This window comes from Rhipicephalus microplus, chromosome 1, assembly GCF_043290135.1.
Source record: "Rhipicephalus microplus isolate Deutch F79 chromosome 1, USDA_Rmic, whole genome shotgun sequence".
Lineage (NCBI taxonomy): Eukaryota > Metazoa > Arthropoda > Arachnida > Ixodida > Ixodidae > Rhipicephalus > Rhipicephalus microplus.
The window spans coordinates 288,528,183-288,544,478 of NC_134700.1; the positions used below are offsets into that span (position 1 = coordinate 288,528,183).

The 16,296-nt window shown below is 44.5% G+C and overlaps 1 protein-coding gene across 1 annotated transcript in view; it reads right to left on the minus strand.

Moving 5' to 3' along the window:
• The window catches only part of LOC119165547 (lachesin-like), a 125,576-nt gene extending 109,563 nt beyond the window's left edge, over positions 1-16,013 (minus strand). The window contains exons 1-2 of the mRNA XM_075865099.1: positions 15,677-16,013; positions 13,777-13,860 (exon numbers count right to left, since the gene is read on the minus strand). Coding sequence (XP_075721214.1) covers positions 13,777-13,860; positions 15,677-15,806 — 214 coding nt within the window. The 5' untranslated portion in view covers positions 15,807-16,013. The remainder of the gene's footprint in view (positions 1-13,776; positions 13,861-15,676) is intronic.
• Between the last annotated feature and the right edge of the window lie 283 nt (positions 16,014-16,296).

Below are 16,296 nucleotides of genomic sequence, written 5' to 3' on the forward strand. Positions count from 1 at the left end.
GTTTACGAGTTTCCACCAAGTCGCGTTAATGGCGTAGCTATAGGGAATGGCAATCTAGGCCGTCCTCTTCCTTTGCCCCAAATCTTTAAATGCGAAGCATTTCTTAGCGAGCTTCGGTGACTTTGAGCGTATCTATCTATCTATCTATCTATCTATCTATCTATCTATCTATCTATCTATCTATCTATCTATCTATCTATCTATCTATCTATCTATCTATCTATCTATATATATATCTATCTATCTATCTGTATGTCTGTGTCTATCTATTTATCTATCTATCTATCTATCTATCTATCTATCTATCTATCTATCTATCTATCTATCTATCTATCTATCTATCTATCTATCTATCTATCACATCTGGACATTCTCGTGATCACCCCCTTAACTTGGCACGAATGAATATTTATAAAGAAAGGTAAGATGGTCTGGCGAATGTGACCACCCATTGGTCCAAGATATGAATGCCTGCGTCGTCAAACACTTAGCGCCAGACAGCCGCACATAGAAGCGGCGGGCATGTGTTACTGGTATGCGACACAGGTGATAGACACTTAGTATCTACACAGAAACTCCGAGAACACACATGTGCACTTTTAATGCACATGTTAAGAAAAACTTGACATGGCAGCGTTTACCCGACGAATGCACACAAAAAATGTCAAGGTCTTAGAAGGAATCAAGTCGCAGCATTCTGCGTGGCAATCAAGCATTCTGCCACAGACGCACGCCAGGTTTCGAAACTATTTTTCAAAGAGACCGTAATTTTCGCAGAATGTCAATTGTGGTTGAAGTGCTGGATATCCAACTTTTTACACGTTATATATAGCTCCTATGCTACAGCCGTTATGTCGTGTTAACGCCACTTGAGGTTAGGGGCCATGAGCTGTAGTTGCTTGATGTAGTAGTGTCTAGGACTACCATCCTAGCAAGCAAGGGGCTTCATACCAGCTTATCGCTTCTGTTGTTCCTATTACTCATGTCCTTATTGACACCATTGATCTGCAACTGCTCAATCTGCAGGTCTGCAACTGTTTAACATATGTTTGTGCGCGCAACATTTGTACACGTATTTAGTGTAATTTGATAACGTGTTGCTCAATAAAAAGATCGCAACACGGTTGATTGATTCATATGTGGGGCTTAACGTCCCAAAACCACCATATGATTATGAGAGACGCCGTCGTGGAGGGCTCCGGAAATTTCGACCACCTGGGGTTCTTTAACGTGCACCCAAATCTGAGCACACGGGATACAACACTTCCGCCTCCATCAGAAATGCAACCGCCGCAGCTGGGATTCGATCACACGACCTGCGGATCAGCAGCCAAGTACCTTAGCCACTAAACCACCGCGGCGGGGTCATCGCAACACGGTCACCTTCTCTCCGCATGCTTCACATAATGTCAATACCCAAGGTATATGATATCTGCGAAATTTTTTTTAACACTGTTGGGGTAGCTGCTGCAAGCCCACTTGCTGAGTACCCACTACGTCATAACTTTCATCATAACTTTTGCGTATAGGCAGGAACTCTTATTCTTGTTCACCTTCTCTTCTGGCTCGTACCCATTGTGCGGGAATGGCCAGGAATTTGCTATGCCATCCTTCGTCATTCTACGGACAAGCCTGGTACCCACCATAGCACTTGCCAATAATTTGGTGCCATTTTTTACGCTGTAATTTACGACAATGAAGAATTATGCCAGAAGTCTTTGTAATGGGTTTGGGCATTTGACGACCCACGTATTACGCAATTCGCATTGTGTGATGCCTGGTTGTCCCTTCGCTGTTTTGAAACACCTTATTACTCTTAGTAACGCCATTCTTTTCTATCAAGCCTGCCTAAGACTAGTTTGAAATCGTGCTCCACGCAGTGGCATGGCTCTGTGGTAAAATACTTATCTGACATGCGTGAGAGCTGGGTTCGACTCACATTGTGTCCTTTGCTTTTTTAAATGCGAAGCATTCCTTAGCGAACTTCGGCGACTTTCAGCATATCTATCTATCTATCTATCTATCTATCTATCTATCTATCTATCTATCTATCTATCTATCTATCTATCTATCTATCTATCTATCTATCTATCTATCTATCTATCTATCTATCTATCTATCTATCTATCTATCTATCTATCTATCTATCTATCTATCTATCTATCTAGCCATCTACGACTTTTAGCTCTTCAGGCCATTTCCATAATGGTATCGATACCAAACTTGGTTTGGAATAACATGACTGCATGAAGAACATATTTGATGTCATGATTTACGTTTCATGGTCCTGCAGCTTTTGCTTTGGTTTCGTTTACATGGCATGTTGCAAAAGTGGTATGGTATGGCATGATTGATTGGCGAACACAAGCGACAGACCCTAACATGAAAATCATGACATTCGTGTGATGTACATGACTACATGCCACACTCATGATGCGCTCACGGCCGTTTTGCTAGAGTCACATATACCAAAATTTGGTATCATAATACGTGAATGGATGCCGAAGGTTTGTGACTGGTGCAAACATAATATTCATCATATGCGTGTCATGTAACAACATGGCTACATGCCACGCTCATGATGCGTTGGCGGCCATTCCGGTAGCTTCCTTTAAACCAAATTTCGTAATACGGGACATGAAAGGATGATTAAAGTGTGATACTAGTGCAAACATGATAAACATGAGATGCGTGTCATGTGACAACATGACTTCATGCTACGCTCATGATGCGCTCGTGGCCGTTTCGCTAGGTTTACATGTACCGAAATCGACATTACGCGACGCGAACAGACGACATAGGTAAATGACACATTCAAACATGATAATCACGACATGCGTGCGATGTAACAACATGACTACACGCCCCACTGATGATTGGTTGATATGTGGGGTTTAACGTCCCAAAACCACCATATGATTATGAGAGACGCCGTAGTGGAGGGCTCCGGAAATTTCGACCACCTGGGGTTCTTTAACGTGCACCCAAATCTGAGCACACGGGCCTACAACATTTCCGCCTCCAGCCCCACTGATGATGCGCTCGCGGCTGTTTTGCTAGCTTCACATATGCCAAATTTGGTATTACTTGACGTCAATGGATGACGAAGGTATGTGACTGGTGCAAACATGATAATCATGAGATGCGTGTCATGTGAGAACATGACCACAGGCCACAGTCAAGGCGCCAATACATTTCAACGTGACGCGATGCGCGTGCTCACCGGCATTCATTTCCTCGCATCACGCCGGCTTTGCCACGCCAGGCGCCAGTCCTGCCATAAACTCGCAGGCGCGGGCCGCGCTGCGTTGCTTTGACGCATGCGCGTTTCAGCGCGTCCAGTGTCACTCCGTCACGAAAAGAGGGAGACGCAGTGTCATCTGTGTAACGCATCGGCGCGAAATGCAGCACGTCGCACTTCGCGCCGTTGCCGTCTGATCACGCCGACGGACGCTGGTCGCGCCTGGCGTCAAACTATAGAGTGCTCGCGTTTTGCTAACGTAGCGTCGCTGTGCCCAGCCTGCACGCGCGTCATTGCTACATTGGAGTATATTGGTCACTTCATGATGCGCTCGCGGCCGTTTCGCTAGCTTCGCATATACGAAATTTGGCGTTACGTGACGTCAACACAGAAGACGAAATATGTGACTCGTGCAAACATGATAATGCTGACACGCGTCTCATGTAAGGACATGACGACATACCACACTCATTGCGGGCTCGCGGCTGTTTGGCTAGCTCCACATATACTAATTTTGGTATCACGCGACGTGAATAAATCACGAAGGTAAACGAGACATCCAAACATGATAATCATGACACGGAAGTCATGCACGGCATCATTTACCTCCACTTTGTAACGTTGTGCTGATGTTAAAGTGACGTATAAAAATTTCTCATTCGTGTTTCGCATATTATCGATTCCCACTGTGCGTGAATATGCCATTTTTTTTTCTACTAAACAGTGGGTACGGACACCGGCAGCGGTGAAAGCGCACAACTACGGCACACGTGACTCTTGTTGTGATCTCATAAGCCCTTTCGCTGTAAAAAGAAATGTATGATACACAAAGCATCACTCTAGCCGTAGATTGAGCGGCGTCTGGTTTAACGTAATGCAACCTTGCGTCGCTCGCCAACCGTACGTGTTACCGAGGCACGTTTGCGACACTATTCGAGTTAAGGGCCACGATGCATCTAACTCACGCCGGGCGTATACTGTATCGCTGGGAAGCAATCGCGGCTATTACAGCTAAAGCGCGCGCTGCCGCAGATCACTCAAAAGCTGAGAATCTAGACAGCAAGCTGTGGTGTTCATCGCGGCAATGGGGGAGACATTGAAAGATTGCACCAACGGGTTTCGAGTTCTTTCTGTGTTTTCACTTGTTCCTTTCCGCCCAGTGGTTTCCGTTCCATCTGTGTCCAGTGTAGTAGTCGGTAACGAACGAAACACATTGGAGTGATCGAGCGCGACCTTGGATACGTGCTGTGCAGAACCTAGATGAGCCGACAATTTTTTTTTCTGTTAAGGTCAAACAAGGCTTAACCTTGTGTGTATGTGCGCGCCTGCGTGACTATGTGTGCGTTCCTATTGGTCCGGTCCTGCCTGTGTGACTGACTGTGCGTTAATATTGGACCAGCCCTTACAGCGGGATGCGTGGCCGGGCTATCACGTTTAATTCGTCGCTAACGTCGCTAACAATACGGACATTGCGGACTCGAAAGCCACGTAAAACGCGTTCACGCCAACCCGCTTCATTGCAGCGGTGACGTGAGATGTCCGGTTGTTACAACCTTCCTCTGTGATAACTAACCACCCGCGCGCGACTTTTATTGCACAACCAAGTGCTTTCGGTCAACGAAACAGATTATGTGCAACTCTATAGGGTATTGATTCTACTTGTCCTGCGTATCTACAAATCTCTTAGTTCGATATTTTGTAAAATTACGCAATCGCTATGTGCATGGTCCTTGAGGATCTCCGTGCAATAAAGCTACGTCGTACAGAAAGTAGCAGAGTAGCTTTTTCTTACGCAGTTAAAATTCATTGCCAATAAACAAATTGAAAGGAGATAAAAAAATTCCGCAGATCCGAAGTAGTTTGGAATTTGATATTATGCGCATGTGGAGGTATGGTGACTGTGTTGCAATTTTTTTTTGAACAAAACGTTACGAAATGACGCTAGAGATGTGTACAAATCTTGTACTTACAGACATTTATTAATCAGTCGCATGTTTCCTGCGGTGTAACGATTCCAACACAAGCATGGGTATTAGCAACACAAGAAGCAGTAAGCCTTGTAGTGTTCCTACTTAAAATAACGGAACAGCATTAAAGCTTCAGTATGGAACTGGCGTCCATCTTAATCTGCTTTATTCTTCACTTCCTCCTCCTTTTCTTCCCTCCCGCGGCTCTCGTGCTTCTTCATCTTCTGTCCAAAGGCTCATACCGCTTCACCCTTCCCGCTTTCTTTTAATTACCCCTCCTGGGGTAATACTTGAAGACATTCCCAATTGAAGCACATTCAACAGATCCACGTTCACCAGTGTACCAGACAGTCTTCAAAATTCCGTTCTGGGTGGCTGTCTTGGTCACAGAGTAAGGCCCATAAAATTTTGCACTGGAATCTCTTATTCCTTTTCTCACTAGTACGAGGTCGGTGACTTGAATGTTTGGCATGTCTGCTCGATGCCTCTTGTCGAAATTCTTTTTCATTCGTTTTCGGTATATCTCCTCCTGTGATTTTTGTTGCCTCTCCTCGACAATCTTGAGGTTTTCCAAGAGTCCCAACTCACGATCTGCCTGCAGAATAGGGGTCTCTCCTGTAGAAGCGTACTGTGGACTGCACCCCAAGCCACTTGTGTAGGATCGGTTATGATGTTTTACGGCTGCTTCTAAAGAACATTTCCATCCCCCAGGAAAATTATCGTACATCTTGATGTATTGTTTCACGTCCCGTATGGCACGTTCTGCAAGCCCATTCGCCGCAGGATGGTATGGCGCACAGAACTTGATCGATACATTGTGATCTCGAGCCCATCTTACTAGCTTTTCACTCTTGAACGCAGGGCCGTTATCGCATACGATTGTCCGCGTAGTTCTAAACATGTCTCTTTCGAGAAGGGTTATGACGCTATTTGCATCTTCTTTTCCTGCTCGTGCCGCGACCATCCTGGTGCATTCATCTATGGCCAGCAGAAAGGCTTGCGTTTTTCTGACTCCTTCCCGTTTCTTGTTAAGTTCGGCGAAATCCAGGTGAACTACTTCAAAAGGCACGTTCGAGTGGCAAGGTAGTATCATGGTGTCCGTAGGCTGTTTATACTTGACTTTGTGTACTTGACACACATGGCAGGAACGAACGTACTGACTGACGTCTTTCTTCATGTGAGGCCACGTAAACCTCTTGACCAACTTGTTGTAGGTACGCCAAAAGCCGTCGTGTCCTCCAGATTCTGGGCTATCGTGGTACAAGTAAAGCACTTTGGAAACAAGAGTTGGTGGGACTTGATACCGACCTTCAGTAAAAACCAGTTGTTCTGAGCCTTCCCACAGCTTCACTTCATTGATTTCTTCAGATTTTTCTGTGTTGTTTTGTACCATCAATCTTGATAGAGCATCTGCATCGGTTAAAAGCGGTCCTGGTCGGTGCGAGATGGTGAAGTCAAATTGCTGCAAGTAATTCACCCATCTGGCGATACGCCCTTTAGTTTGGGTCATATTCAAGAGATGAGTGAGTGCCTGGTGATCGGTGAACAAAGTGAACTTCGTACCTTCCAGGTACGTGCGGAAGTAGTCAACGGCCTTCAGAACCGCCAGTGCTTCCTTTTCTGTAGTAGTGTAGTTTGTTTCAGACGGCTTGAAAGTGTAACTGTAGTAACCTACTACGTGTCGCTTTTCTCGGCCAGATGCTTCAATACATTTTTGATACAACACTGCACCAGTCCCATAATGTGAGGCGTCAGTGTTCAATTCAAAGGGTAAAGTGAAGTCTGGTATACGCAGAACTGGGTCAGAAGAAATTCTGTGCACCAAGTCACGGTAGACTCTCTCACATTCGTCACTCCATTCAAAGGGAACTTCTTTCTGCGTTAAGCGCGTGAGGCATCTAGTTTTGACAGCAAAGTCCTTTATGAAAGATCGGAAATGTCCTGCCAATCCCAAAAACACACGCAGTGAATGGACGTCATATGGTTTCTTCAACTGGGAGATCTTCTCGACGGACTCTTGTTTTGTGCTTTTGGTGTTCCCATCAAAGACTCTTCCAAGAAACACAACTTTTTGTTGAAAGAATGCACTCTTCTTAAAATTAACCTTGAGATGTGCCAAGCTCAAGGCATTTAACACCTGAGACAGATGGTCCTGATGCTCAGCCTCTGTTTTGGAGAAGACTATAATGTCGTCTATGTACACATTACAAAAAACACCAAGGAATGGCTTTAGGACTTCGTTCATGATCTTCTGGAACCACGCTGGCGAGTTTTTCCAACCGAAAGGAAGCCGGTTGTATTCGTAGAGATCGAATGGCGTGATAAAAGCGGTGTACATTTTTGTTTCTTCGGTTAGTGGGATCTGCCAGAAACCTTTGCATAAATCGATGCGGGAAAAATGTCGGCAACCCCCGGTCTCATCTATAATTGTGTCGATCTTCGGCATAGGAAATGGTATGAGTTCTGTCTGACGATTGAGAACCCTGTAGTCGGTGCATAATCTGAAGGTTCCGTCTTCTTTCGGTGCGATCGTTATGGGAGAAGCGAAGGGTGATACCGAAGGTCGTATGATATCAGCATCTAGCATCTCCTGCAACTCTTTCTTGAGCCACATCTTTCGCTCTCTTGACATATTGTAAGGTGCTTTTCGGATGACGGTCTTATCAGCGAGTTCGAAAGGAACCTTGTGGGACTTCATCGCCTGAGGATAGCTTCCTATGCATACAAGTTCAGGGTAGGTCGTTGCGATATCCTCCGCGCACTTGACAACTCGTAGATTATCTTGTCTACCCTGATTTGTCTCGTTCCTTGCTACTCCTTCGACTAGAACCACATCGTCCCAGTACACGTTGATCTTTAGTTTCTTTATATCTGGTCTTGATAGCAAAAAGTCGTACGTTACCCCCTCTATCACCAACACTTCGCTCTCTATTTGCTGACCCTGGAACTCGATGTTTACAAAGGCCCACTGATCATGCAACGTTACTTTTCCATCATAGCCTTGTACTCGTAGGATTCTTCCACTATGCAAGCGATTTGCATCCACCAGCTTGGCATTTATAATGGACACAGAAGCACCGCTGTCTACCAGAGCCATCATATGTTTGTTTCCTACTTTGACGGGAATGTGAAGTAGGCTAGAGCAACTTAAATAAACAGTCTCATTTGGAGTCATCGGGTGGGACTGATCACCCTCGTTTATTAGTTTTTTTCTGTCGAATACTCCTGAGCTTCAGTGTCGAGATTATTCACTCGACATCTTGGAACACGCCAGGGCAAGTTATCTATGCGAGTAGCGAGGTGGCTCGGTTCTCGCTGAGCGCGGCTTGACCAGTCCGCTTTACTCCGACTGAAACAGCTGCTTGACTCGGCGGTTATGCTTGTTTCCGAAGCTGATGGTATGTTCTGAAGACACGCGAGGAGGTCATCTAGAGTCTTTGGTGACAGTATTTGCACTTGCTTCAACACGTTAGTGTGCAATCCATGCATTATTAAGGCAACTACGGCCGTAGATGGAAGCAAAGGCTCCGCCAGCTTTAAAAGACGGCGTTTCTCAAAGAAGTACTCGACAAGGCAACTTTGCTCAGACTTGAAATTAAGCGCCGTGTTCCATCTTTCTACTGGATTGCTTCGGAATGCAGTCAAAAACTTTTTCCTCCACTGGCTCCAAGAGTCATCACTGTCTTCCAGAATGCATGTTTCATACCACTTTCGCGCAACACCTCTCAAGTAAACGCGCATGTTGGTGATTTTAGCCTCATCAGAGAGCCACTTGTTTTTTCCAGCGGCATATTCGTAGAAATCAAGCCAACTTTCTGGATTTGAAGACACACCGTCGAAAGCATCAGGTTCTACGAATTTAGGTGTCGGTCTCTCAGCATTCAGAGAGCTTATAAGAGATGTCATTATTTGGTTTTGTTGAACCATCTGTTCCTGTTGCAGCTGAAAAGCTTTTAAAACGAGGCTCACCTCTTCCGTCGAAGATCGTGGTCCTGAGTGTTGTCGACGCACTGGTTCAAGAACTAGGTCGTTGAAGGTTGCCACACGCAAGTTCACTTTCACAGCACCTTTCCGTCGTAGTTCAGTAGTGTCTACGGCTGCCTTTTCCACAACCAGGTTCACGAGTTCTTCCGAGCTGAGCTCACGAGGTAGGTCTACCGCTGCTTCGTCTTGAACTTGGTACTTCGAAAAGATGATCTCCTCGGAGGTCTCGTCTATGAAGAACGTCACCCACATGATGGCTTCGATCCTGTCGACTGCGCCAAAATAATGTAGTGTTCCTACTTAAAATAACGGAACAGCATTAAAGCTTCAGTATGGAACTGGCGTCCATCTTAATCTGCTTTATTCTTCACTTCCTCCTCCTTTTCTTCCCTCCCGCGGCTCTCGTGCTTCTTCATCTTCTGTCCAAAGGCTCATACCGCTTCAAGCCTATATGTAAAGACTGTGCCAGCGAAGATGGCGACACTGGGCACTGCTAGATAATTGAACGTCAGTGGATGGCGCTTCACTACAATTGTCGTTAACCCGACCTGACGGCTGTATGACAGGCGTACGTATGTACTGCTGAAGATTGGATAGCCAGCACTGCAACCACAATTGACGTTTGACGAACACTATAGGATCTATTTGAAATGTAGTTCCGAGACCTGGTGTGGCTCTGTGGTAGAATACTTGACTGCCACACAGAATGCTGGAGTTCGATTCCTGCTGGGACCATGATATCTTTAGGGTCGCAGCTCGTTAGGGCCGACATAATTGACGTTCATCACGCCCCCCAAAACACAAACCAAAACTGAACACCTGCTTGACAAAAAAAAACGGAAGTATATGTGTAAACAACCGGCTTTATGTGTAGTCAACTATAAGTCAATACCTGATCACCCGCTCCATACGTCTGTCCATTCGTCCACGCGTTCGTCTATTTGTCCATCCGTCCATCCATCCGTGCATACGTCCACCTGTCAGTTCGTCTGTGCGTCTATCGGGTGACTTCGGCGTAGACATTATGTACCTTAGGACCGATTGCTTCGCCCATTCGTCATCATTCTTCATGGAGATGCAGTAATTTTTCTTGACGCTCTCATATTAGAATTACTCATGTGTATTCGCGCCGTTCCTTGGTTGATATAGACTGTCAATCACCCCCAGTGCTTTGCGCTGAACGACGGTTCATCTAGGCCCGACGTGACGGCTGTAGCCCCAATCGAAGCTTCGCGAACATTACAGTCTATTTGAAAAGTAGTGGCGAGACTTGGCGCGGTTCTGTGACAGAATATTATTTGGTTGCCACACAATGCTGGGATTAAATTGCTGCTGGGACCCTGACATTTTTTCTTTGGATTCGATAGGTCAACGAAGCCGGTTTCAGCTTTTTTTTTTCGTAACGCTCATGAGTTGAAAGTACCCCTGAGTGTTCCCGCCGTTTTGGGGTAAATATAAAATGTCAATAACCTGTGGCACATACCCGCATACCAGTAGCTCATACCCGTCCACGGGTATGTGCCACTGTCTGGTGGGTAATGTTTCACGACGTACGTGACGGAATTGCGACATTATTCATGTCATGACCAGTGAGTCGAATTCTTCAAACCATCCTACCCTCCTATACTAACTTTGGTTTACACCAAGTTTAGAGGAGATCACTAGAGTAACCAGACGTAGGTGGCTAGAAAGGCAGTTAAAGACGCTGATAGACCCCAAAAGTGCTTGCAGTACGCAAAGAATTGCTTCGCATTTGACACCTCTGGTCACATTTCGGGCCACGAAGAAAAAGCCTTAAAGGTTTGAATTTATTTCGACATAACAGAGGTTTTTACCTGTTTAGCACAAAAAGTTATGGCGAAGGTCACAATTACGGTGAGCAAAAGAAAAAAAAAACGTCAGGCCTGCGTGGAACGTGCCGCACCGTCACAGTGAAAGCATGAAGAGGTGCCTTTCAGAGTCGTTTTTTAACACTCTTTGGGTAGCTGATACAAGCACACTTGCTGGGTACCCACCACACCCTAAATAATCATAAATATTGTGTAGCAGGGGAGGCATTCTTGTTCGTGTTCACATTCTCTTGTGGCTCATACGCACTGTGGGCTATAGGTCAGGCATTCTCTACGCCATCCTTCGTAATTATTTGGAAAAGCGTGGTACCTACTACACACTTGCAATTAATTTAGTGCAATTTTTTATGTGTAGTTAACAACGATGAAAAATTATGCCTGAAACTTTTGTAATGAGTTGGAGCGTTCGACGGCCCACTAGTTACGCAATTCGCATTGTGTGACGCCTGATTGTGCTTTTGCTGTTCTAAAACACTCCATTACTAATATTTTACGCGATTCCTTTCCCGAAATCAAGCCTGCCTAAGGCCATTTCGCAACGGATTTCCAGTGACATGGCTTTGTGGTAGAATATTGGGTGACATGCAGGGAACCCGGGTTGGATTCCGAGTTGGTGTCTGGTTTTTTTTTCTTTACTAAGTTTTTTTTCTCTTATTCAGCGTGATAGTGGTTACGGACACCGGCGGTGGCAGCAGCGGTGACGCACAACTGCGGTGCATGCGAGCCTTGTTGTGATATAATAACAGCTTTCGTTGTAATAGTCATCCGTTGCCTAGAGTGAGAATAGCCGTTTACTGCCAATCATATAAAACTGGTCAAAGAAAATAATGAATTTTTTTTCCTGTTTGTATAGTGTCGGAAAATGTGCCCTTCCTTTCAATTCAATGCTAAAGTACGCTTCACCACGGTAAGGGTGCACGAGTGAAGAAGCCTGCCTCTTGCGGCTTCTTTGTTCAGTCATAGTATACGTATGCTTTTGAATGTCAGGGGTGGCGCAAAGATAGGGTGAGGAAAGCAGTGTCACCTATTTTTATGGTCACCGCTGTATTGCCGTGTAGTTGCACAATGCACAAGCTGGTCAGGAACAGCCAGCAAATAATGACACTGGCTCATTATGAAAAGGCGTCGAGCATAATGAGTCCAGCGCAAACATCGCGTGTAGAATCATCTTTCACACAATCGCTTATAACGCTGCTTGCTCCTCTTATCACGAGCAAGCCACACTTTTACCATAGTGTGTCCGGCGGGCTTGGTGAATCGAGGAAATGAAAAGTTAGCGCTATACCGATTCACGCATAGTGACAAAAGAGAGGAGTACCGAGGTTGGAGGCTAACCATAAAATGAATGGTATAACTGTCAGTTCAAGCGCACGAATAAACAGAAAAGGAGACTGACAGTTATACCATGCATATCCAACTAGCCTAACTTTCGATTCTGTTGCATAAAATGAAATCGAAAGTACACGAGTATGCGTCAAACCTGCATACGTATGAGCTGGTTAGAATATAAATGAAAGTGAGCCAGACGCAAAATACTTCTGGGAGACAACAAGCGCGAGGTTGTTGGCAAGGCCACTCTTCCGATCACATTTCTTGATTCCACAAACTTTTGATTCATAAGCATCTATCCGTAATATCTATGCGACTTAGTGTTATTCTGAGCGCGACATCTTGTTGAAAGACTGCCACCATAAATGATTTTATTTATGACGTAACAATCTATTTTGTGTATATACTGATCATACATGCATGGACGCTCGGCTTACATCCAGGGTCATCACAATGAAACTGGCAACGACAAAGCGTTGAACTATACTGCCATGCACCGTGGGAGTTAAGTTGCACCCCATTTACTAACTAGTTTTTCGTGGTTAGGTTCAGCATTATTCTGGCACAACTTCAAGTACCGAGAGCCCGACTAGAGAATCACTTTCAAAGGTGGTCATAATAAATTTATTATTTGTAAAGCTAGTTATTGCGCTGCGAATCATTTTCAGTAGATTATGTCGTACTAGGACTCAAAAGAATTGTTACCTAGCTGACCTCATGTTCTAATTTACTCTTTATCAATAATTGCGTATGGTTCTGTACTATTTTAAACCTCTAATAAAGTCTCATAAAGGTTGCAGCTAAATTCTCAGCGTGGTCCTTAAGTAGCGCTGATTCAGAGATAAAATACAGAAATCATTCACTTATAGAAGCTACGTGCCTTTTGCCACTCCATTTTACTACGACAACTCACTGAGCACCTGGTCAAATGAACCTTCTTAGCCTACCAACTGTTTCGAAAATAGGCCCCCGTATTATGCCTTGCATATATATCAAATCGCTTCGTGTGTGCCATATGAAAGTTCTAACATATATCCCAATCTGGTATTTTATCTCTCATTGCAATGAATGTTATATGAGTGACAAAATAATCGCAGAAGGTGCTTCTACCACCTAAAAAACGCATTTTCAGTTGTGATGGTTCGTGTTAATCTGTGTTCTGGAAGCGTGTTGGGTCAGGACACTCACGAGAGACATTATTCTTACGTTCTCGGAGATATATTTCGAGAACGTTAATTTTCATGTAAATAGTACCTTCTGTCACTGATTTTCTGGTACTACTTCATAGTGTCCTGCTCACAGTTACCATATCAATAAAATTAAGTTATCAAGGTTGCTTTCGCACGCTTTCTTAAACGAAGTTAACTGAATCAATTGGTTAAACAATTTACATCAAGCTGCGTACCTTTGGAAGTGCTGTAAACTGAAGCAAGATAGCTGTTTTCTCTGCCGAAGGTTCTGCCGTAGTGATGCACAGCGCTCTTGTTACCTGCATCATAACAGCAGAAATAAAAGCAAAACAAGTTTGAAACGAAAATTGCATTCCTAGAAATGGCACACGTAAAGCCCTCTAGTTACTTGTAATAGTAGTAGTTAATTGCAATTTTTTTAAATACCTCGCTAGCTTTTTAACTAAGAAATATTCGCAATCTGTGCAAATGACACTTGCTTCAAACAATTGCGTGCCAAATAAACATCAACAGCAGCGTGGTTGTCTGAAAGCTAATGTTGTGTCCGTACCTTAAACTTTACGCCACCAGCTTTTTTTTTCTTTTTTGAAGACTATCATTCTTAGCACGACTTTCAGTCGCGCGAAAAGCCTTGTTTTACCCTATTCGGTACACTCATCTAATAATTGCAGATGAATTCAAAAAAATTGGTGTTCCTAAGTGCTTTCTTCCATTAGCTGCGTGTATTGACTAATGGCATGTCCAGTGACATGTTCGATAAAAACTTTCTCTTGAAACTTTTTTTGGCATATGTGCCTTTTATTATATACGGGTTCTGATAACAAGCTTTGGTTGCACTCGTCGGACTTTGTATCTGTCACCTCTACAAGGGCATCTTTTTCCTAATTATTTTCTTCTGAGAAGCATTTCTACCTGTCTTGTTTAGTCAGTATAGTTATTTAATACATTAAAACAGTTCTCGTTCTAATTTACGTCTAAGCATCTCTACATCCCCGTGGTTATAAACAGCTACATGATGTTATGTGACCACCATGTCGAGGCAAAACTTATGAATACTGATTAGAAAAAACAATTACGAAGGTTGACCAGACGACCATAGGAAGTGTACCTTACCTAACCAAGTATTTGTGGAACTGTTCGAGAAACTGCGTGGTTTATTTAACCATTTTCTATTCCGTATTGCCTACCTCGCTAAAATATTCCTTTTTTTTAAACACACCCCCTTTTTGTTAGATGTCAACGCTTATTATTGCTATTCGCAACGGAAGGTAAGCAGTTACATAGGTGATGTGTCGATCCTGAGAATGAAATATGTTATCCGAGTGCTCCGCTGCTTGCATTACAGTATGTTATAGCCAAAAATTTAGCATAGGGCAGACATATTCCGTAAAGGTCAGTTTAATGTCACCACTGTTTGTCTTTTTTAGTAGGTCATGTATTTCAGCCAGCAAGTTGTACCTGATCGTGATTTTTTTGCTATAGCTAACGCTACATATTACACCCATAAATTCGTCTGTTCAAAAAAACGGCTATGTTTCGAGTATTAAGCCAGTTATAGCAAATAAACAACAACAACAACAACAACAACAACAACAATAATAATAATAATAATAATAATAATAATAATAATAATAATAATAATAATAATAATAATAATAATAATAATAATAATAATAATAATATACTGTCTCTTATTATAATGCGTGCAAAAAAATTAGATACGAGTGCCAGGTGTCACAGAGACAAGAAATGTTCCCCAAGGCGTCAATGTGTGAGCAGAGTAGCACGCAAGTACTCTTCTATGTTAGTTTGCATGACCTAACAGCTGAAAGAAACTCAGGCTAGAGAGACGCCGTAATGGAAGGCTCTGGTTAATTTCGACCACCTGCATGGAGTTCGTTAACGCGAACTGAAAACGTAATGTGTGCAAGGGTACCTAGCGTTTGACCCGTAACGAAATTTGGCCGCCGCAGGCCAGAATGGAAACAATACCGCGAAATCGAGCCGAGCACCGTAGCAATTAGGCTACCGTGACGGACGAACTCATTTAGTTAATTATTAAAGTTCGATTTATTGAAAATTTTACCTAATCGCACCTGCCCAGCGTAAACTCACCTCCAGAAGTCCACGCCGCACTGACCAGTCCCACGCTGACAAGGCACCGCGCGTGCCACCAGAGGCACCACCAAAGTCCCAGCGAGACCGTCCACGACGCCGGAGCAGTCACAATCATGTCTCCGAACATATCACTCTTTCCTTTCCTATGTTCGTTAAAGTCGTTTTACGTCACTTTGAGACACCAACGACGAGCGTTAATCCGCGCTGATTGGCTACGAGGCGGCAGTCAACAGGGGCGAGAACGAATCCGATGAAAGGCGCGCCAACGAGTCACAGCCGGCAATCACGTGGCGAGGCGCTTCTCACGAGAGCGGTGGTTAGGCAGGGCCGGGCCGCTACCCCGGCGGCTCGCACGGCGCGCCGATATCGCATACCCCTCGCGAAACTGCACAAGCCGGCTGCGAAGAGCAGGGAGGAACGGCACAGCTGAGAAGCGGTGGCAGAGGAGACGTGACGCGACCGCGTGTGTGCGCTTTGAACTCCGATGAAGCAGCCAGGCGCGTGCGCCACCGACCTTCCCACTAGCCCTTGTGTTGACAGCGGGTCCTCGTGGAGTCGAGATCGCGGGTTTTGGGCAAGGAAGAAGGGGAGAGCCCACGGCTCCACTGGGCATGCGC